Genomic DNA, 23174 nt, shown 5'->3' with positions numbered 1-23174 from the left:
TGATCTCTGTCTGTCAATTAAATAAATAAAATCTTTAAAAACAAACATATAAAAAACCCCACAGTGTTATTTATAACATCTTCAAGGGTTAATACTATAGAAATCCAAGTACTATTACTCGTGGTAAGCCAGTCTCCAATATGGCTCATAATGATCCTTACCTCCTGGTATTTATGTCCTTGTATAGTCTACTCCTACATTATTTGTGGTGACATGTATAACTAATGGAATATTGTAGAAATAATGGTGTATGACTTCTGAGGCTAGAACATAAAAGACTTTGCAACTTTACTGCTGCTCTCTTCTGTCACTGGATCTGGCAAAAGCCATCTGTCATGTCATGAGAACATACGAACAGTCTATAGAGATACCCTCATGGTTAAGAACAGAGAACTTCTGCCATCAGTCAACAACAACTTGCCATCTGGGAAGCATGTCTTTCATTCCCAATCAAGTGTTCAAACTGTGACACTTGCCATCCTCTTGAATGTAATATCCTGAGAGATTCTCAGCCAGAACCACCTAACTAAGCCAGTGCTTAAATTGCTAACCCATATAAAAGGTGTGAGATAATAAATAATTATTAGTAGTTTTCCAAAAAGATTTTATTTATTTGATGGAGGGAGACACAGCAAAAGAAGGAACACAAGCAGGGGGAGTAAGAGAGGGAGAAGCAGGCTTCCCACTGAGCAGGGAGCCCGATGCGGGGCTTAATCCCAGGACCCCGGGATCATGACCTGAGCTGAACGCAAACACTTAACGATTCAGCCACCCAGGAGCTCCTATTACTGTTTTTTAAAAATTTTATTTATTTGTTTGACAGACAGAGAATGCACAAGCAGGCAGAGTAGTAGGTAGAGGGAGAGGGAGAAGCAGGCTGCCCACTTAGCAAGGAGCCTAATGTGGGACTCGATCCTAGGACCCTAGGATCATGACTGAAACTGAAGGCAGCTGACCAACCAACTGAGCCACCCAGGCGCCCTTGATTATTACTGTTTTAAGAGCCCAGTTTTATGTAATTTGTTATGTAGCAATAGATAACTAATATACTTAAAAAGTTTTTTTTAAAAGATTTTATTTATTTGACAGACAGAGATCACAAGCAGTCAGAGAGGAGGAAGCAGGCTCCCTGCTGAGCAGAAAGCCCTATGTGGGGCTTGATCCCAGGACCCTGGGATCATGATCTGAGCCAAAGGCGGAGGCTTTAACCCACTGAGCCACCCAGGTGCCCTGGTAACTAATATACTGATTATAAATAATTATTAGGTTATATGAAGTATTCTTCTACCTAAGGAACGGCCAACTCATGAAATTTCCCTTTCAAGATAATGTTAAGACTCATCTATGCTCATGAATCACTGTATTGTACGCTGGAAACTAATATAACACTGTGTGTTAACTATACTGGAGTTAAAAAAAATACAGTTTAAAAAATGGTAAAAACAGGATTCAACTAGGCTCATAAAGATATTAGCAACTATCATTATGTTCAGTTAACTTGCCCCTGGTCTATATATCACTCAAGCTTGACAAAACACTAACTCTGGTCTAATTTTGGCTACCATTTACTCCTGGGCTGCTAAATGAAGAAAAATACCTGTGCCATTTGCCACTATAAATTCTTGCTTTCCAAACACAGCTTGATCCCCAGTGCTACCAGGACGTTCTTTTGTATCCTTAGTCAGGTCTCATGGCACTCTTCATTTAGGTTATTTTGGATTCCCATTCTCCGCTCTTAAGATACTTAGATACCACCACAGGCTCTCTCTCAGCCTAGCACCTTCCTGACAGAGAAAATAGCTTATCTGCCTTCACCCTTTCCTCCTATTACAATGGAGGCGTATTCCTCTTACTGTATTCCTTTTACTGTTTCAGGTTTATCCCTCGCCAGATCCCCTTCTCTACTTTTTTCTCAGAATTTTTCCTCTCTCCTAGATCTTCAACCTCTTGCCACAGGATCCTTCTCATTAGTTGAATACAATGAATTTATTTAAATCTAGTATTTATTTACATGAGTCATTACAGAGGTATTGATTAACAGTGTGCTAGCATTTGAAATGAGTTACTGATTGTATAACAGAGTGTATAAAGTCTTGAATTCAGATTGGTATTCTGTCTTAGCTGTGTCAGAAACTCCCTCTGTGACTCCAAACCATTTTTTTTTCTGTGCTTTTGTTTCCTCTTATGTCAAATCGGAATGGTATATTTGGGAGAAAACCATCCGAGTGAAAACATAAATGCCAAGGGCTTAGTACTCAGGTTAGAAATGCAGAGGGCTCCTATGACAGTTCATACTTGTGAGTACACTAGGGAGCACCTCATATACATCAAGCTAAAGCATGATTTTGATTAGGAATGAAATTTAGGATATATATCCTGAATAGATAAAGTTGGGAAAGAGAGCTTGTGGGTTTTTGTTACGGTTTTCTTAACTACTATACATTACTCTGATCTGCCCTGTGAGGACGAACTGTCCTTGGGAAGATACTGAATTATTGAAGGACCTCAGTTTAATCAGTTTGTTATAACTGCACAGAATATTCAGTATTGATTAAATAATAATGAATACAGTGGGCTAACTGAAGTCCATCAAAATATAACATTAAAATCATAAAGAAGAGAAAGAAACTTGGCAGAATAAGTATATGAATATATGCCCCGCATACTGATTTATTAAATTAATTCACATAGTATCTTCAGGTTAAAAGTTATTAAATTACAAAATAAAATGATCCAGTGATCTATTCTAAAAAAAATTACCCCAAGCTTAATGACTCATAATAACAATAATTTTTTGATCTCTGTATCTGTGGGTCAGAACATTTCTGGCTGTGGTCTCTCAGGCAGTAGTAGTCCAGTGATAGCCAAAGGTGGAACCGAGTGGGCCTGGGATCAGTGAGTGGTGGTGGGCATTTCTCTTCATACGGTCTAGGCTTCTCTCAGCAAGCTGGTTTGAACTTCCGCAGAACATGGCAGCTTTAGACAGTCCAACCACCTACTTTGTGGCTCAGAGCTTCAGTGCAAATCTTCCAGCAAAGAAGTGTAAGGCTGGGCGCCTGGGTGGCTCAGTGGGTTAAGCCACTGCCTTCGGCTCAGGTCATGATCTCAGGGTCCTGGGATCGAGTCCCGCATCGGGCTCTCTGCTCAGCAGGGAGCCTGCTTCCTTCTCTCTCTCTCTCTGCCTGCCTCTCTGGCTACTTGTGATCTCTCTGTCAAATAAATAAATAAAATCTTTAAAAAAAAAAAAAAAAGAAGTGTAAGGCTGTATAGCCTCAGAAGTTATACAGAATGGCTTCATGTACTATTACATCCTCTTGGTTCCTTGTGAATCACAGCCCCACCCAGATTCAAGGGAAGGGGAATTTGATTCTATCTATTGATGGGGCAGGGGCCAACTTACTTTGTAGAGCAGCATGTGGGAGGAAGGATATTATTGTGGCAGTCTTTGGAAAATATACTCTGCTGCAGTGATCTAAGGGAATGGAAATACTGTTTTTTTTTTTTTTTTCCCGTGAGAGACAGACACAGACACCATTAAAGAGCAGCTCTCATGACTCATCAGATTCAAAACAAATTAGGCAAATCCATCAAGGGGACAAACTAAACACCTGGCATGCCGGTGTGTAGTTATGCATAACAATTCCAATTATTATCAAATTATTATCATTCATACGAATGAACAATCCTGGACCAAATGGTGGTACACAGAGTTCATTTCAGCCAAAGATGATGATACCAATGTTTTTCCCCTCAGAAACAAAAATAAAGTTTCAAGACAAACCTGAAGGCAATTTTTGTGTTGAAAATAAGTCCAGGGGCACCTGGGTGGCTCAGTGGGTTAAAGCCTCTGCCTTCGGCTCAGGTCATGACTCAGGGTCCTGGGATCGAGCCATACATTGGGCTCTCTGCTCAGCAGGAAGCCTGTTTCTTCCTCTCTCTCTGCCTGCTTGTGATCTCTGTCTGCCAAATAAATAAATAAAATCTTAAAAAAAAAAAAAAAAGAAAGAAAGAAAGAAAGAAAGAGAAAATAAGTCGAGGTGCCATCTGGTGGTGAGACAGTCAAATGTGAATTCTGTCTTGTTGACAGCATTTTCCAAGTTGTCATTTGAGAGTGTATACACAGTATTTAAGGAAAGGCAACAATTCCAACATCTGCAAGGGTATTGTCCAAACAAACAGCCAAAGCACAAACACAGGGAGGGAAAGGAGATAATAAAAAAGAAGTAGTAACAGAGCACCCACTCCAGGGTGTCCAGACAAATCAAATCACTCTCCTTTTTATAAATCCTAAACCCCTTAACCCTCTGTCCTATTGGCTTTTATGCGCCTTCAAATTAGGTATGAAGGGTATGAGAGAGAATAAGTTAAAGCAGACAAGGTTTGGGGTGCTTAGCTGGCTCACTTGGTAGAGCATGAAGCTCAATTTCAGGGTGGTGAGTTCAAGCTCCATAGACTTTACTGAAGAAAAAGAAAAGAAAGAAAGAGAGAGAAAGAAAGAGAAAGAGAGAGAAAAAAGGAAAGAAAGAAATTAAGGGAGGAAAAATTAAGGGAGAAAGAAAGAAAGAAAGAGAAAGAAGAAAGGAAAGAAAGAGAAAAAGGAAGGAAGGAAGAAAGAAAGAAAGAAAGAGGAAAGGTTTGTTATTACTGGGTAGGGGGCAAGGGAGGTAGTTCAGCCAAATAATGACTGTAGAGATCGGCCCTAGAAATGTAGGCTGTTTCCTCTGTGTTGTTCCTGGTCTCCTGGACCCACTGGCATCTGCGAACTTACCATAGTAAAACCCTGGCGGTTTATTTAGAATAGAAGAATAATCAGTGAGTTCAGATTGATGATACATCTTCCTGGTTTAACTCTCTTCGATGGGCACCAGGGGACTGTGGTTACTGCACTAGAATTGTACGATCCAAATAATGGGTAACGCTCTGATGTGCTTACTGGGCATTATGCACTGTGCTCATCACTTCACATCTCATTTAAACTCACATAAATTCATCTCGTTATATAGATGAAGAAACTGAATTTAAGAAAAGTTACATAAGGGGCGCCTGGGTGGCTCAGTGGGTTGGGCCGCTGCCTTCGGCTCAGGTCATGATCTCAGAGTCCTGGGATCGAGTCCCGCATCGGGCTCTCTGCTCAGCGGGGAGCCTGCTTCCCCCTCTCTCTCTGCCTGCCTCTCTGCCTACTTGTGATTTCTCTCTGTCAAATAAATAAATAAAATCTTAAAAAAAAAAAAAGTTACATAATTTGCTGACTGACCATATATCCCTATAAATGTTGGAGTTGGGATTCACCATATGGCCAAAAAACCCCTAGATTCCTCTTCACGTTGCTTTAACTACCAGCGATTTGATGTAAAGGCCTTTGAAATCTATTTGTGTTAATCAACCTCTTCAAATAAGTTTGACAGTAGCCCTCTGCATAGCCCCTGCCCACTGCTTTATTGTGGCTTTATTGACTTTAGGAGGCCCTTCCCTTAACTGCTAACTGGGAGAGTCATTCTTTTCATCTCTGAGCATTGTATCTTAGGTCCCTCCGCCGCCCTCCCCCCGCCCCCACCCCCGCCGCGCTCTGGAATGCAGAGCCCTGCTCTGGGGCACACCACCCCTCCCCATCCCGGCCTTTCTACACTCTGGGTCCTTTACGAGCTGCTTTTGCTGGCGAGGCCGAGCTAGCAGGAGATTGCCCTGCAAATCCACCAACCACCAAACCAAAACTGCCCGCCGTAAGTTCACAGGAGGTAGGGTCAGGGTGACCAGACGCAACAAATAGAATTACAGGACATATTTACACTGGAATATCCGTATGTTTCTTGGGAGTTAAAAAAAAAAAAAAAAACAGTCAAATAAATAAAATCTTTAAAAAAACAAAAAACAATTCGTGGTTTCTGTGAAATGCAAATTTAACCGGACACCCTGTATTTCACCTGGCAACCGTAGGTAGGGGAACAGGGGTTAAGGCTGGGGATTCGGGGCGCTCGAAGGAGGAGGCTTCCGGGCCTTTTGGGGCCCGGAGTGAAGCGTGACAGAGGCGCAGTGTGTGCTGCCAGCAGCCAGAGCGGCTCGCGCGCGAAGACGGCCGCTAGCCTGGGCTGGAACCTCGTCCAGGGCTCGGGGCTCAGGAACGTTCGATGCGACCCAAGGTGTCCCGCTCTCGGCTTCTAAACAACAGCGAATCCTAAACACCGGAGACCACAGGCCAGAGGCAGGCCGCCCGACTCCAAGATGGCGCCAGCGGGCGCTGCCAGCTGCCAAGATGGCCGCACGGGATTGCGCTCGCGCTCGCGGCTCCCCTCCCCCCGGGAGGCCGGGAGCGCGACGCGCGTCGTCGTGCGCCGGTTACCCTGCGTCCGGGTCGGTGGTCCCGGCAGCTTCTAGGCCCGCGCCATGCGGCTCCTCGGGTGGTGGCAGGTCCTGTTGTGGGTGCTGGGGCCTCCCGCCCGCGGCCTGGAGGGTGAGTGCGGGCCGCGGCCGCGGCCGGGGGCGGCAGGCGGCGGCGAGTGAAATGACAGGGCGAGGGGGAGGTCCGCTAGGACGACGCTCTTTGACCTGCGCGGGGTCTCGCGGCGCGCCCCTCGGCCCTTTCTGGCGCCGGCCGGCGCGCCCAGCCCCGCGTGGTCCCTCTTCCCAATGTGTGGTCCCGAGTGGTGGTCCGCTAGTGTGAGGAGCCCGTGCAGGCCCCCGCAGCAGGCGTCAGTCACGGGAGTGGCCGTGTACTAGCTCCTACTGAGACATAGCTTTTATTATGAATGAGAGAAACCGCAACGAAGAGCCGGCATTTACGGCTCCCCTTCGAGGAGGCCGGACTGTGCCTTCCCGCGGTTAGCCCTCGCACCCGCCGTAGGAGAGAGGCTGCAAGAGGCTCTCCACGTTACAGGTGGAGGCGCGGAGCTCAGGGTCGCATCTGCCCTTCGGGTCGTGGCAGAGCCCATGCTTTACTTGGCACCTTGATGAATCCCTTCTTTTTTTTTTTTTTTTTTTTAAAGATTTTATTTATTTATTTGAGAGAAACCGCAACGAAGAGCCGGCATTTACGGCTCCCCTTCGAGGAGGCCGGACTGTGCCTTCCCGCGGTTAGCCCTCGCACCCTTGCAGAGAGGCTGCAAGAGGCTCTCCACGTTACAGGTGGAGGCGCGGAGCTCAGGGTCGCATCTGCCCTTCGGGTCGTGGCAGAGCCCATGCTTTACTTGGCACCTTGATGAATCCCTTCTTTTTTTTTTTAAAGATTTTATTTATTTATTTGACAGAGAGAGATCACAAGTAGGCAGACAGGCAGGCAGAGAGAGAGAGAGAGAGAGAGGAGGAAGCAGGCTCCCTGCTGAGCACAGAGCCCGATGCGGGACTCGATCCCAGGACCCCGAGATCATGTCCCCAGCCGAAGGCAGCGGCTTAACCACTGAGCCACCCAGGCGCCCTGATGGATCCCTTCTTAAAAGAAGGCTGCTCTTGCTCAGGTGGCTTGGATGAGAAAAATAGAGGAGACTCCCCGGGTAACCCCCTGCTTGCCCTGGCATGCTCTTGGGGCTGCTTCAGGCCGGAAGACAGCCACCGTGGAGGCGGGGCTCCTAGGGCCTTATCCTCAGTCCCACGGCCCCCCACTGCTCACAATTTGTTAACGTCTAGATCTTCCGGCCTTGCTTGTCACTTCCTACGGGAATAGGCAGGCCTTTGCTTTCCGTAGGGGCCTTTGCTTTCCGTGGGGCATCCAGGCAGGAGGCAGGGCCGCCAGGTGGCTGAGCAGGAGGAAGGGGGAAGTGTAGTAACACAATCTCTGATGAAAGCACTGGTTCTGCGCCAGGTGCTGTGCTTCGTGCTTTTATGAGCATCATCTTATTTGATCTTCATATGTTTACGAAGGAGCTGTTGCTCTGGTTCCTGTTTTACAGATGAGTAAACCGACACTCAGTGTCAGTAAGTGTTCTGCCAAGGTCTCCAGCAGGCAGAAGTTGAGGAGGCCATGATTCAAGCCCATGCCTGCCTGCTTCACAGACCTCTGTACTACATTTCTTTGTCACTGTGCTTAACCACCAGCTTCAGAGAGGGGACAGCATTTGCTGGATAGCTTTTGTTTGTTTCCCAGGTGGTTCTCTAGCTTTGTCTGTCCTGCGCTGTGCCCTGAGCAGCTGTCCCATATGGCTTAACAACTGGCTGTCTTGCCTTCTGGGTTCCCGTGGGTTGGAATGAAGGGAGCATGAGGTCGGGATATTGATTCTCTCAGCTTCCTCCCTTCGGGGTTATCATGGTTGGCTTTGTCCTTCCGTGGAAAGTCACAGCTTCTAGAAGGGCGAGCACACAGTTCCAATGGTCTGTGACTGTTGCTGCTTCTGAAAAAAAATTTTTTTTTAAGATTTTACTTATTTATATGATAGAAGACACTGCGAGAGAGAGAGAGAGAACACAAGGAGTAGGAGAGGAAGAAGCAGTAGGAGAGGGAGAAGCAGGCATCCCCCTGAGCAGGGAGCCCAATGCGGGGCTCAATCCTGGGAACCTGGGATCATGACCTGAGCCCAAAGCAGATGCTTAACGACTGAGCCACCCAGGCACCCCTGCTTCTGATCTCTTTAAGGTGTGTGAGTGGTGGGGCGCCTGGGTGGCTCAGTGGTTTAAGCCTCTGCCTTCAGCTCAGGTCATGATCTCAGGGTCCTGGGATCGAGCCCCACATCGGGCTCTCTGCTCAGCAGGGAGCCTGCTTCCCCCTCTCTCTCTGCCTACCTGTGATCTTTCTCTGTCTGTCAAATAAATAAATAAAAATCTTTAAAAAAAAAAAAAAAAAAGGTCTGTGAGTGGTTAAGTGGCTCCCTCTGTGCTGTTCCTGGCCCTGAAGTGCCTTACCATTGCTCTTGGTTTCTCTGACATCCAGCCCACATGTTGGTGGCCCCTTTACTAATATCTTCTCACATTGCCCACGCTGAGTGTGCTCTGTTTCCAGGCAGAATCTTTTTTTTTTAAAAACATCTTTTTTTTTTAAAATTAAACAGATTTTAACTTATTTATTTGACAGATCACAAGTAGGCAGAGCGGCAGGCAGAGCGGTAGGCAGAGAGAGAGGAGGAAGCAGGCTCCCTGAGGAGAAGATAGCCCGATGTGGGACTCGATCCCAGGACCCTGAGATCATGACCCGAGCCAAAGGCAGAGGCTTAACCCACTGAGCCACCCAGGCACCCTTCCAGGCAGAATCTTGTTGATTTGTGGGACCGACTTGTAGTCAGTGTGATGTAGTGTGATGTGAACACTCCCCCCCCCCCAGCAGCCTGGGCCACGTGCACGCAGACCTGAGGATAACACCAGCCATAGGGTGGGCCATTGGTCGTCATGGTGTGGCCTTGAATGGGGTGAAGATAGAGGGACTTTCACCACCTGGGTCCTTTTTAGGGTGGCTGGAAATCCAAGGTTTTGGGGCCTGTAGTGGAACTACTGGCAGCTGGAGGTAGCAGTGCTATCCAGGTGTCAAAGCACAGGAACCACCTCTTGGCTTCAGCACCCCCATGCCTGTCTTCCCTAGGCTGTCAACTGGCAGATTTTTACTGAGCATACATTACATGTCCTATGCTCTGCTGAACGCTTGAGGTACAGTGGTGAGCCAGACAGAGAAACAGGCCCGCCCTCCTATCTGCTGGGGAGGATAGGCATTAAATGACTACAAATAATTAAGTAAATTCCAACAGTGGAAAATGCTTCAGTCAGAGTCCCAGGATATTATTGGGTGCTGTGATGGGAAACCCCTCTGGTCGAAGGGTCAGGGAGGGTGAAGTTCACCTTGAAATTCACCTTGCAAAGGTGAAGTTTAAGGTGAGATCTGAAAGATGATTCAGATTAGCCAGCAGGAGAGCGCGTAGAGGGCTTCCCTGGTAAAGAAACAGCCCTCGGGACAACACTGAGGTAGGTGGAAGAAATTGGGAGTGTTCAGGAACCAAGATGTCTGGTGAACTCCTTCAGAATGTGGACAGAGGCCACCCCATGAGGGGCCTGGTATTGCTGCCATAGAAGCCATTGTGAAAAACCTGCAGCTGGTAGAGAGCCTTCTGAGCAAAACTGGAAGGGTGTGAAGGATCTGACTTAGGCTAGGGCTCCCTGGCAGTGTGGGCTCTGTGCCCCCACCCTTGTTCTCCAGATATCTTTCTTTCTTTCTTTCTTTTTTTTTAAAGATCTTTTTAAAAAGATTTTTTTAAAGTTTTTTTTTTTTTTTTTTTTTTTTTTTAATTTGACAGACAGAGATCACAAGTAGGCAGAGAGGCAGGCAGAGAGAGAGAGAGGGGAAGCTCCCCGCTGAGCAGAGAGCCCGATGTGGGGCTCGATCCCAGGACCCTGAGACCATGACCTGAGCTGAAAGCCGAAGCTTAACCCACTGAGCCACCCAGGTGCCCCACCAGACATTTTTCTTGCTGCCAGTGATGCAGTGATTGTCATTTTTTCGTGGCTCACATGCAGTCAGTGTGTTGAGGTTAAGCATTCTCTTTTTAAAAACCACGTGACGCTGCAAGGGTTCAGCAGCTCTCACACATTATGTCATTTCTGTTTTGGTGTGGAATAATTCAGTTTCCTCTCTTTCCAATACTTAAGTGAAAACACTGGTACCTGAGAGCATAAGAATATTATGGTGCCTAATGTGTACTGTCTACTTAACTCTTTCACAGGAGGGAAGAATAACCCTCCTGAACTGAAAATACCAGCTCTGTGTGTGCATCACTCGGACTCCTTTTTGATTTTTTGCAGGGGATATCTACCCATTTTCGTGAGGGTGATTAGATAGAGCCAGGTTCTAATTTCTGCCCTGAATTTTTTTTTTTCCTCCTGAGGTGGATTTTGGCATTTTCTAAGTACTTATGAGACCCAAGATGTTGGTTAGGTTCAGAGAGAGCAGATGTCTGTGGAGCTGGGGCATTTGGGAGGAGGGTTGGCCCCTATACCTGGCACCCTTTGTTTTCCAGACGTGTAACCTTTCTGGCTTTTCTTTCTCCTCTGTTTTGTGGCCGTCCCAGTAAACATGTTTTTCTTCTGATTATATAAGTGGTACATGCTCATCAACCAAAGGCTACAGAAAGACTGTCATTGTGATCCCACCACCACCAAATTGGCAGGGTTTCCTGCAGAGGCACCCAGAGCCTTCTCTGAGTCACAGTCACAGTCATACAAGAGCTTGACTTTCTTCTGTCAAGGACACGCCTTGCTGCTGATGCCATATACTCTGCCCTGTCTGATCTCTACTGTTCCCTCGCCCTCCTCACCTTTCCCATCAATTTGATATATCCTTAAACTTCTCTGTTCTAACAGCTGAAACAGAAACCTCCTTTGGCCCCTTATCACCCACCCTGGCTTTCTTGTCCCCTTCCTAGCTACATTTTCAGAAAAGCTGTGTCTGTTTATCAGTGTCCTTACTGTTTCTTGTGCTCACCATTCTTCTGTGTGGATCCATATTTCCATCCAGTATCATTTTTCTTTGGCCTGAAAGAATTCCTTTGAGATTCTTGTTCTGGGTGTTTGTTGGTGAAGAATTCTTTTAGCTTCTAATGTTTCTGAAAAGGTATTTATTTTCCCTTCTTTTTTTTTCTTTTTAAAAAATTTTATTTATTTGAGAGAGAGACAGAGCATGAGCAGGGTGGAGGGGCAGAGGGAGAGGGAGAAGCGGACTCCCCGCTGAGCAGGGAGCCCCATGTGGGACTGAGCCAAAGGCAGACACTTACCATCTGAGAGCCACCCAGGTGCCCCTTCCCTTCATTTTTGAAAGATATTTTTCCTGGATATAGAATTTTAGGTTTATAGTTTTTTCCTTTTAGTACTTTAAAGTTGCTACTTATCTTTTTTTTTTCTTTTTTAAAGATTTTATTTATTTATTTGACAGACAGAGATCACAAATAGGCAGAGAGACAGGCAGAGAGAGGTGGGGGAAGCAGGCTTCCCACTGAGCAGAGAGCCCAATGTGGGGCTCGATCCCAGGACCCTGGGATCATGACCTGAGCCAAAGGCAGAGGCTTTAACCCACTGAGCCACCCAGGTGCCTCTAAAGTTGCTACTTATCTTGCTTGCATTGATTTTATCAAGGAATCTGCTGTCATCCTTATCTTTCTTCCTCTGGACGCGGTATATTTTTTTTCTCTGGCTGCTTTTAAGATTTTTGTTTTTGTCACTGGTTTTGAGTGATTTGATTATGATAATATCTTGGTGTAGTTCATTGAGCTTGGGATTTGCTGAACTTCTTTGATCAATAGATTTATGATTTTATCAAGTATGTGCAGTTTTTAGTTATTAATTCATAAACTTTTTCTGTCCACACTAACCTCCCTACTCTGCCTTCTGGGTATTCTCATGATCTGTATGTTATAACGGCCACTTGAAACTATCCCACAGCTCACTGATTCTTTTAATTTCTTTGGATTCTTGTTTTCATTGTGTGTTTGATTTTGGATAGGTTCTATTGCTGTGCTTTCAAATTCAAACTCGGTTGCTATCCTTTGTTCTAGGGTACGGTTAAGTTAGCTGAGTGTAGTATGTTCCTTGCTTTTAAGTTTTGCTAGGCAAGAGCAGAGCTGTATTTACTGTAGGATCAATTTTGACCCACTACTTTTGTGTACGCTCCCCAGTGCTCAGGGAACTGTGAGTTTTTCCAGTCTAGCTGGTGGGAACAGATATACTTCCCAGCTCTGTGTGAGAGTTGGGTACTGTTGCCTCTGATCCTTTTGGGTGGTTCTTTTCCTAGCTTTGGGAGCTTACCCACATATAAATGCTGACCGGTGTACTAGATTGGGGTCACTCTGCAGGTCTCTGGAGCTTGCCCATCTCTACTATTCTGTCTCACGAACTCTAGCTTTCTTGGTCTCTGTGAACCCTCAGTGCCATCTCCTCAACTTGAGGAGTGCTGGACTCTGCTTGCTTCCTTCCCCACTCCCTGAGCCATGGCAGGCATTCCCTCTGGTGGTAAACTGGAACACATGCAGGGCTCTCCTCTTCCTGTTTCTCAGGGATCCTTATCCTTCATTGCCTGCTAACTAGTCTCCTGAAACCGGTTCACATTTTTTACCTTTTTTGTGTTGTTTCACTAGGGAAGGTGAATCTGATCCCTCTTACTCCAGCTTAGCCAGAGCAGAATTCTCAGACAGGGTTTTCGAATTGCTGAATGAATCTGCAAATCTCTATGGGGATATTCTCTGAGACCTGTACAAGTGTGCATACCTTAGGAAGCTTCCCCAACTTTAAAGCCAGTTGGATATTCACACTTTGTTAACATGCTGTTGGCTTGGCAGAGCCCATTGCATGGCTGGTGGTTTCCCAGCCACATGGTGAGCTTGTCTGAGTACAGCTGGGCTCATTGGTTCCCCCCTGGTCAGTGCTTGACACTGAGTCTGGCAGCTCTTGTTGAGTTAATGGGAGTTGGAGGGCAGGAGTCCCTGTTGCAGAGGTGAGTGGAGGTTGCTCAGTGGTTGAATGAGACTTCCCCAGACTCTTCCCTTACCTGAGCATTTCGCCCAAGTTCTATCTTGTGGCTCCACAGTGGGAAGAAGGTCCTCCTTCGCCCTGCTGTGGCCCTGGCCCTGAGGGCTGCACCTCCTTGCACTTTCAAGGGCAGCAGACAGGAGAGTAGGCTCTGTCTGGCTAGAGAGGTAGGCCGGCAGGAGCTGCTGTATGGCTGGAGCATTGTTTTCAGGCCGCAAGGCATTATCTCAGCCCTGAGGTATCACAGGGGAGGGTAAGGCCTGATCTGGCACAGCAGCCAGAAGACTTCACTCAGAGACCTGACTCTGCTGCTTATTAGCTTGTGTGCTGTTGGGCGTTACATCGCCTCTCTCTACCTCAGCTTGGTCCTCCGCTAAGTGGGGATGGTAACCCTTGTCCTGCCAGGCTAAGAGCTGTTAGAATGTATGCAAAGATGCATCGCTAGAGTAGAATCCTCTATAAAGGCAGCATTTTTTTTGTTGGATATTCTTATCAAACAAATGAACTTGTTAAGGTGTTTGTATTATATTTTCCTCATTGGATAGCTGCACTGGAATGTTTTTGCTTATAATCCGCACAGCAAGCCGCAGGTATCACATGAAGGTCTGTATTTGTCCACTTTGTATTTGACATTCATTAATCTGGTACCTCCTGGTGACCTTCTTCGTTATCGAGAATGGTGGATGGCCCTCTGATAGTTTCATGGGAAGGCTACCTCTTTTTTCTGTTGGGGAGAATCTCTTATTTGAGGAGAACCGTAATTCTGGGGGGTTCATGGACTTTGAAGGGACTTATGAGTGGGCCCATGCTGGCATGTTTCAGTTGCAGAGGACAGCGGTCACTTGCAGTCAGAGGAGCAGCATGCTCCCTCCCTGCAGGCGGGAGCTGTGTTGGCCAGTGAGGAGGACCCCCCGCGCGGCCTCGCAGACCAGGACATGTCGGCAGGAGAGGCCGGTTCTGTGCTGGGGCTGGACCCTGACGGCGACCACGTGGTGATGCTGTCTGTAATCCCCGGGGAGACCGAGGACAAGCTGAGTCCCGAGCCCAGTGGTGGCACCTGTGGGGCCCGAGGGGAGGAGGACTCGAGGTGCAGTCTCCGGGAGCACATCTTCTCTCTGGATGGCGTGGGACCAGGCTTCCAGGACAGGGAGGAGGAGTATTACTCAGAGCCTGAAGTGGCCGAATCCGACCCGGCCCCACCCGAGGACTCCAATAACACGGAAAGTCTGAAATCCCCCAAGGTGAACTGTGAGGAGAGAAATGTGACGGGATTAGAAAACTTCACTCTGAAAATTTTAAATATGTCACAGGTAAGAAAGAATGGTTTAGCGCTTTTCTCCTTTTCTGCTATTGATTTTATAGACTTTCAGCTGCTGGGTCAGAATTTTTATCATTTTATAGGTGGGACGGCATCTAATGGGTGTATCACTGCAAATTCATTTGGCTTTCTATGATGTCCATAGGGAGAGGAGGTGATAGAACTAGTGTCAATTATGTTTTTTAGACGCGTTGACCATTGGGGTCCTCTCTCCACCAGGCCTCATGATGAAAATCCCAGCAGACAGAGGCACCAACAGTGGCTCAGTTGGTTAAGTGTGACTCTTGATTTAGGTTGAGGTTGTGATCTCAGGGTCATGAGATGGAGCTCCACATTGGGCTCTGTGCTCAGCACAGTGTCTGCTTGAGATTCTCTTCCTCTGTTCCTCCCCCACTCTCATGCCCTCTCTCTCACTCTCTCGCAAGTAAATAAATAAATCTTTAAAAAAAAAATCCCAGTGAACAGATAGGTGCTTGGGATCAGAATTCCTAGCATTTTTCTTCTTCTAAATGAGATATTTATTACAGAGGCAAGTTAAAAAAAAATCTGAATTACTAAGATTGTGATTTAGCGTTGTTTAGAGTGGTGATAACCCTGGGGAGCATTTTATGTTAATGAAAAATTTCTTTCCTTCAAAGAGCTTGACTCCAGTGTTTTCTCTGGAGTGAGGGCTGAGATAGTTGTCCCCAGCCCAGCCATGCTTTACCAGTCCATTGGGTAAAGGATAATTCTGAAGAGAATACTGGGATAATGACTGTTTCTGTGGGATTGTTAAGCTAGGTAGCAGGATGAGTTCAGGCTGCTTATGTAATACGAGAAGAAATCCTAGCTCTGCACACTGTGACTGCTTATTTTAAATGAGGGTATGTGGTACGCTGAGCGTCTGTAGCCCCTCCATGTGCAGTGGTCAGTGCTGGCCTCACACCATCCCCTCAGCGCCCGGTGAACCCTGTGCCTTAGCTCTGCAGGACTGTTTCTAGGGTGTCAAACACTTGACCAGGAGAGAGCTATTTCAGCAGTGTGAGTAGGGTGGTGGCAGGGCGGGTGCACCCTTAAATTGAACTAGCCTTTGGCCGAATACACTGATTCAACTGCTTGTGGATTGGGATCTGCTGAGTTGATGACTGGGGCCTGAGATCTCAGTGCTTAAATAATGCCATTAGAGTGTGTGAGAGGCCTGTGCCTTGTCGGTACTTAGTATTTGAATTGATGGAGTATGAAAAATAATAAAATTGCTCTACAGTACTATCAAGGAAGTTTATAGGAAAGTTTATGATTTGTTATTTGATAATACTTTTCTGCTGATTCATGTATTCCTATGGTTCAAAACCCAAAAGGCTATTAAGGGGATACCTACAGACTCTCTCCAGTCCGTGTTCCTGCCTCCTCTCCTTGGAGGCAGCAGTGTTTCCAGTTTCTTGGGCATTCTTTCAGAGGAATGTACGTGAACACTTTCTGCTGACTTTCACACTTGTTTCTTTTACTACAGGACCTTATGGATTTTCTAAACCCAAATGGTAGTGACTGCACGCTAGTCCTGTTTTACACGCCGTGGTGCCGATTTTCTGCCAGTTTGGCCCCTCATTTTAATTCTCTGCCCCGGGCGTTTCCAGCTCTTCATTTTTTGGCACTGGATGCATCTCAGCACAGCAGGTATGTTCCCTGAGTAGAGCTTACGTGTCACCCCCCTGGCTGATGCTTGCAGTTATGTGGAGATTGTCATCAGTTAAGTTTGAAGCCGAGGAGGTAGGTGTGAACATGGAAGCTGGACTAGCGAGAGGGATAGAAAGGGTGAGTGGTGAGGGTGGTCACGTTCCTCAGGGAGCTGAGGCCTCACTTTCTGGAGGCCCCGGAAGAGGAGGGACTGTTCTCTGCACAGTGGAATTTATCTGTCAATCATCTATCTATCCATCTAACCTATTTTTATGTTAATCATATCTTTGTTTACTGAGGGCTTACCAGGTTCTAGATATTGGGGAAAGCACTTTTCATTTTGTATGTCATTTTGTCCTCAAAACGGGGAGTGGTTACCTACTATAACTTCCTCCCATTTTGCACAGAAGTAAGTAACTAGCCCTAGGTTGTATTATATAAATGAATGAGTTGTTATGACTGAGTTAATAATTCTTTTAAAATTTAAGTTCAATTTAGTTAACATATAGTGTATTATTAGTTTCAGGGGTAGAGTTTAGTGGTTCATCAGTTGCATGTAATGCCCAGTGCTCATTCCATGATGTGCCCTCCTTCGTACCCACCACCCAGTTAACCCGGTCTCCTCACCCACCTTCCCTCCAGCAACCCTCAGTTAGATTCCCAGAGTTACGAGTTTCTTTTTTTATGAGATTTGTCTCCCTCTCTGTTTTTATCTTATTTTGTTTTTCCTTCCCTTCCCCTATGTTCATCTGTTTTGTTTCTTTTCTTTTTTTTTTTTTTAATTTTATTTATTTATTTGAGAAAGACAGCATGAGAGGCGGGAAGGTCAGAGGGAGAAGCAGACTCCCCATGGAGTTGGGAGCCCGATGTGGGACTCGATCCCGGGACTCCGGGACCGTGACCCGAGCCGAAGGCGGTTGCCTGACCAACCGAGCCACCCAGGCACCCGTCATCTGTTTTGTTTCTTAAATTCCACGTATGACTGAAATCACATGGTGTCTATCTTTCTCTGGCTGACTTAGCATAATACTCTCTGGTTCTATCCATGTCACTGCACCTGGTGAGATTTCATTCTTATTGATGGCTGGGTAATATTCTGTTGTGTGAGTGTGTGTATCTTTATCCATTCATCTGTTGATGCACATCTGTGCTCTTTCCATATTATGGCTATTGTGGACATTGCTGCTATAAACACTGGGGTGCAGGTGCCCCTTCGAATTACTATGTTTGTATCCTTTGGATAAATACCTAGTAGTGCAATTGCTGGATCCTAGGGTAGTTCTATTTTTAACCTTCTGAGGAGGCTCCACACTGTTTTCCATAGGGTCTGCACTAGTTTGCAGGGTGGAATTTAAAGGTGGCTCCACCTGATGGCAGTGGAGGGGCCAGAGGACTCTTTAGGTTGTTGGCCAGCCTAAATTAGCAAAATTGGGACCCTCCTGAGACTCACCCACGGTTTAGATTTCTACTCCTGGCAGCCCCAACTCAGCACTCTGTTGTATGTCTGCTCAGGATTTCTTTCTTTCCCTCCCCCTTTCTTCTCTCCTTTTGTTTACATTTATTCTTGCATGTATGTTCCTTAGTGCATCAGTGAATCAATTAATGAATTAATTTAGGCCCTTAAAATGACATTTACTTTTGTTTTATATTATTCAGTGGGCTCTTGTCTTATTTAGATGTTGAGTGAGCTGCGTTATAAAGACCTATGTTCACATGTTCTCTATTTCCCCCCAGTGCTGTGACTGTGCCTGGGTTATAAAGTGTGACCCTCCTCCTCTACATCACATGCCCTTTAGCAGGGCACAGGAGGTTGTGTGGGAATCAGTTTGGGAAGTCTGGAAGATGGTCAAGTTGGTAAAAATGAAGTCGGTTAAACTTTTTTGAGTAAAAAAATTTTTTTTAAAGATTTATTTATTTCTTGATTTGAGAGAGAGGGAGGGAGGGAGGGACTGAGTGAACAGGGAGAGGGGGAGAGAGAGGGACAGAAGCAGACTCCCTGCAGAGCCTGACATGGGGCTTGATCCTGTGAACCTAAGATCACAACCTGAGCTGACACCAAGAGTTGAATGCTTAACCCAATGAGCCACCCAGGTGTCCCTTGAGTAAAGATTTTGAGTAAAACTTTACACTCTATTGATCTTCAGTGTGGATAATGTAACTGCTAATATTTACCTAAACTTTTTTAGGGAGAAAGAATCACAGCAAATTAGTAATTCTCACAAGGGCTTCAGAGGAATATCTACATGGCCTGGCCCAAGGGAGCAGACTGATGGAAAGGATGGTCTAGGTTAGTGTCAGACTTTGGGTATTCCCCTGCCCCAAGCCTGCCAGGCTGGGTCCCAGCACCAGCTTAGTACTCTGGATTTGGGGTTCCATTCCCTGCGGGCGTTTATCATCTGCTTCATTTGGTCATCTCCATGAGTCCTTCTCAGTGCCTCCTATGGTGCCTCAATCATGGAGAGTAGAGGATACTTGTCCTTGTTATTTGGCCTGCGACATGTGTTTGCCTCCTGTGTTAATATATATATATATATATATATATATATTTTAAAGATTTTATTTATTTATTTGACAGACAGAGATCACAAGTAGGCAGAGGCAGACAGAGAGAGAGAGGGAGAAGCAGGCTCCCTGCTGAGCAGAGAGCCCGATGTGGGGCTCGATCCCAGGACCCTGAGATCATGACCCGAGCCAAAAGCAGAGGCTTTAACCCACTGAGCCACCCAGGCGCCCCGCCTCCTGTGTTAATATTTAAGTGACAGCATGTTTACAAAAGAAAAAAATCCTGATTATCTAGTACTATCATTTTACTAACAGGAGAAACTGAGGTTTAAAGAGGTTAGATATTCTGCCCGAAGCTCGCACAGCTGGGTAGGTGACAGACCTGAGACTTGAACTCATGTGTTTTAACTCCAGAGCTTATACCATGACTTTGTATTATGTAAAGGTGAACCAGTCCCACTCAGATCCTGTTACATCCTGGCCCAGTTGTGAACTTCCTGGTGTGTCTACTAGACTGCAGACTCCCATTACTCTTGTATGAGGGATGGAGATGGGCATCCTGGAGAGTCTGAAATTTCTTCTGTCAAGTTAATTGACACAGTTTGTTTTGTCCATGAATTAGAATTTTCTGGTCTGATCTCTTTTGGCAGTTTGCAACTTAAATAGAATAACTAGGGGATGCCTGGCTGGCTCAGTCGGTAGAGCATGTGACCCTTGATCTTGTGGTGGTGAGTTCCAGCCCCACATTGGGGGTAGAGTTTACTTAATTAAAAAAAAAAAAAAAAAGTGGAATAACTGTGTCAAGGGTAGTTCCTTGTTGTAACAGAAAGCAGCTCAGCAGAACAGGAATGCCCCCAACCTCAACCCATAAGGAAAAAGTTCAGAAATAGCTATAAGCATATAGTTTGGCTATCAGAAACCTCTGTAGGTCACAGGAAAATGATACTTTCTCATTTATTGCCATCCATTCTGATATGGTAACTGTGTGAGGAAACCTGCTGGTAGTTCAGGTTGTCTGACTGACTGCTTTCTGTTATAGCCTTTCTACCAGGTTTGGCACCGTAGCTGTTCCTAACATTTTATTATTTCAAGGAGCTAAGCCAATGGCTAGATTTAATCATACAGACCGAACATTGGAAACACTGAAAGTCTTCCTTTTTAACCAGACAGGTATGTACAAATTATATGCTGTAGAAGGGACTTTATTGCTGGAGGTATATGTCTTCTGTGGGTTCCTGTCTGCTCTTCTTTTTTTTTTTTTTTTAAAGATTTTATTTATTTATTTGACAGAGAGAAATCACAAGTAGGCAGAGAGGCAGGCAGAGAGAGAGAGAGGGAAGCAGGCTCCCTGCTGAGCAGAGAGCCCGATGCGGGACTCGATCCCAGGACTCTGAGATCATGACCTGAGCCGAAGGCAGCGGCCTAACCCACTGAGCCACCCAGGCGCCCCCTGTCTGCTCTTCTTAAGTGAAGGAATCAAGACTGGATTTCAGGCGTAAACCTTCTTTTCATGAGAACTACCATGATTCTGTTAAAAGTCTCTCAACCAGTGGCAAGCTTAACATGAATAGGTATTTTTAATGATTATCGATACCTTTAAAAAGCCAGCTTTATTATTCTGTAATTCACCATATTATAATATACACCTGTAGTTCACTTTTTACATATATTATGTAGAATAATATACACCTGTAGTTAACTTTTTACATACATACATATATTAAAGTGTAATATTTACACAAATATGTGCATTATATTGGTGTGCTGGGTGATGAATTTTCACAAAATGAACGCCTTGGGTAACCAGAATCTGACCCAGAGAGAACATTGCCAGTCCCTCCCCTCAGCGCTACTGCTCCTGCCCACTAGGGTGACCACCATCTTGACTTATAACACCATGGATTAGTGTTATCTGTTTTTGAACTTAATATATATATATTTTAAAAGATTTATTTATTTACTTGACAGAGATCACAAGTAGGCAGAGAGGCAGGCAGAGAGAGAGGTATGGAAGCAGGCTCCTTGCTGGGCAGAGAGCCCATGTGGGGCTTGATCCCAGGACCCTGGGATCATGACCTGAGCCGAAGGCAGAGGCTTTAACCCACTGAGCCACCTAGGCGCCCCTGTTTTTGAACTTTATATTAATGGAGACACATATAATAGATTCCCTTATGTCTGGCTCATTTCAGTCATCATTATGTTTGTGGGATTCACCTACGTTGATGCATATGGTTATATTTTCTTCCTTTTTGTTGCTGTGCGGTATTCATTTATTCATCCATATGCAGATGCTATTTTAATTCCTTAATATTTGCCAAAACATGTGGCTGTATTTTTTATTCTGTAAAAGTCTGAACACGGACTATTGAAGAAATTTTTTTTGTAAAACTTTGCTCCATAAAAGCTTTAATGCCTTAATTATGAGCACCCTACTTCTTCCTGAAGTATATTCACTGGAAATCAAAATGAGTTATAACATACCTTCCATATGTATTAAGTTGCATCTCATTACTTTTATCTCACAGTAAAGAACATAAAACTGAGTTACCTCATAGGAGTGAAAGGGCTGTTACCAGTTAATTAGCTATTCAAGTATTATAGTACCAGACCCATGACTGTCAATCAGGTTAAAATGGAGAGAGGGAGCCATTTTGCTCAACATTCTAAGAAAACCTAGAACCTAAAAGAAATTGAGGAGTCACAGCATTTTTGGTAATTTCTGGTATCAGTGGTGGTTAGTCCTAACAATTTTTTCAGGGACTTATTTAAAAGCATTTTGAATTTAGCATTCCTTCACCTGTGAAAACATTCTGTAGACTCCTGAGAGTAGCTTTACCAGTTGCTTATTGAATTTTGATCTCAAAGAGAACAAAAGACAACTCTCACCATGCCTGAAGACCCTTCTGAGGAGTTCACAGAAATTCTAGTGTTTAGGTTTGAACAGCTGAATGGGTTCCTGTTCCTTTGATGTGGTGGGAGAAAGGCAAGTTACAAATGACACTAACAGGCAAGTGAAACCCATCCCAGATATACTCATGTGGTGTTTATTTTAAGACTGCATATCTTTTTGCATACCATGCAAAATACTTCAGAAAGATCTTTAGCGGGTATGTTTTCTCTCTGATTTGAAACAGCTGATTTCTCTTTCAGGTATAGAAGCCAAGAAAAATGTGGTGGTAACTCAAGCTGACCAAATAGGCCCTCTTCCCAGCACTTTGATAAAAAGTGTGGACTGGCTGCTTGTATTTTCCTTATTCTTTTTGATTAGTTTTATTATGTACGCTACCATTCGAACTGAGAGCATTCGGTGGCTAATTCCAGGACAGGAGCAGGAACATGCTGAATAGCAACGGACTGAAAGGAGACGTCAGGACAAGAAATTTCAGAAATTAATGCTGCACTTCCTTATATATTCTCCAGTGAAGTACTGACTTACAGCTTTAGTCAGATTAAAAGGATCATGCATTTGTTGAACTGTTGAATGTGTTAAAAAATTATAAATTGGTCTTTTAATTAGTACCGCAAAAAACAAATGCAAATTCAACAGAAGTCACCATTCTTGTTTTTACTAATCCAATATTTTAAGGGGGTAATCCAGTTTCAAATGGGAGCTGTGTTCAGGTGGAACAGTGCGTAGAATGATAGTTGGCTTCATAGGAGGAGGAAATAGGACTTTTCACAGTATAGTTCTAGAGAAGTCTTGATTCCTAAAAAGTCTTTATGTCTAAGAAGGTTGGTTTCCGTTCATTTGCAGTTTTTCTCTCAGAGCCTGTAAGCAGGAAAATGTCCTGTTGTGGAAGAACTAGAATTGATAAGTGTGACCTTGTAAGTAACTGGGAAAATAAAAGACTCAAGTACTTGGTGTTTATGATCTCTAATTTCACCGGAAGAATTTGAAGTGGTTTAAGTCATTTCTGGATAGGGCAGATGTTAGGAGAAAGTAAATATTATCATCAAACTAAAGCTTATTTATTAACAGTTCTAGGCTAAAGCATAACTCAAATTTTAGTCATTACCTAACCAGCGTGCACTGATTCAACCTTAAAACGTTCTTGGCACTGTGCTAGTTTGTCAGAGCCAAAAGAAATACGTAATACTTTTCTTGCCTGCAAGTTGATTATAGTTTAGCTTAGGACACAGGTAGAAAAGAGACAATGTGTAATTTATACCAACTTTTTTTGAGAAGCTGTTTCTAAAAGATCCCTTAAATGCAGATATAAGACATCTGACCACATAATGACAAGTAACCTTTGTAGTGACTGTTTCCAGTGTTTCAGAT

General features: G+C 44.9%; 1 protein-coding gene and 1 long non-coding RNA gene across 3 annotated transcripts; one reads left to right on the top strand and one right to left on the bottom strand.

Annotated features, from left to right (window-relative positions):
* Window positions 1-3181: 3181 nt before the first annotated feature.
* Window positions 3182-3858, bottom strand: LOC122901536. The gene is made up of 3 exons (XR_006383552.1): window positions 3782-3858; window positions 3401-3472; window positions 3182-3209 (listed from the first exon to the last, which is right to left on the bottom strand). It is a non-coding gene; the product is annotated as an uncharacterized LOC122901536 (long non-coding RNA).
* Window positions 3859-6312: 2454 nt separating this feature from the next.
* On the top strand, window positions 6313-22757 carry TXNDC15 (thioredoxin domain containing 15). 2 transcript variants are annotated; one of them, XM_044227270.1, is made up of 5 exons: window positions 6313-6448; window positions 14251-14732; window positions 16230-16393; window positions 19935-20065; window positions 22046-22757. In XM_044227270.1, the coding sequence occupies exons 1-5, from the start codon at window positions 6382-6384 to the stop codon at window positions 22240-22242; spliced, it is 1041 nt and encodes a 346-aa protein (XP_044083205.1). In that variant the 5' UTR covers window positions 6313-6381; the 3' UTR covers window positions 22243-22757. The 2 variants fall into 2 exon arrangements, with proteins under 2 accessions (XP_044083205.1, XP_044083195.1); XM_044227260.1 differs by having other exon boundaries at window positions 14245-14732.
* Window positions 22758-23174: the final 417 nt, after the last annotated feature.

Source organism: Neovison vison, chromosome 1 (assembly GCF_020171115.1).
Source record: "Neovison vison isolate M4711 chromosome 1, ASM_NN_V1, whole genome shotgun sequence".
Taxonomy (NCBI): Eukaryota; Metazoa; Chordata; class Mammalia; order Carnivora; family Mustelidae; genus Neogale; species Neogale vison.
This window is presented reverse-complemented; position numbering and strand designations above follow the sequence as displayed.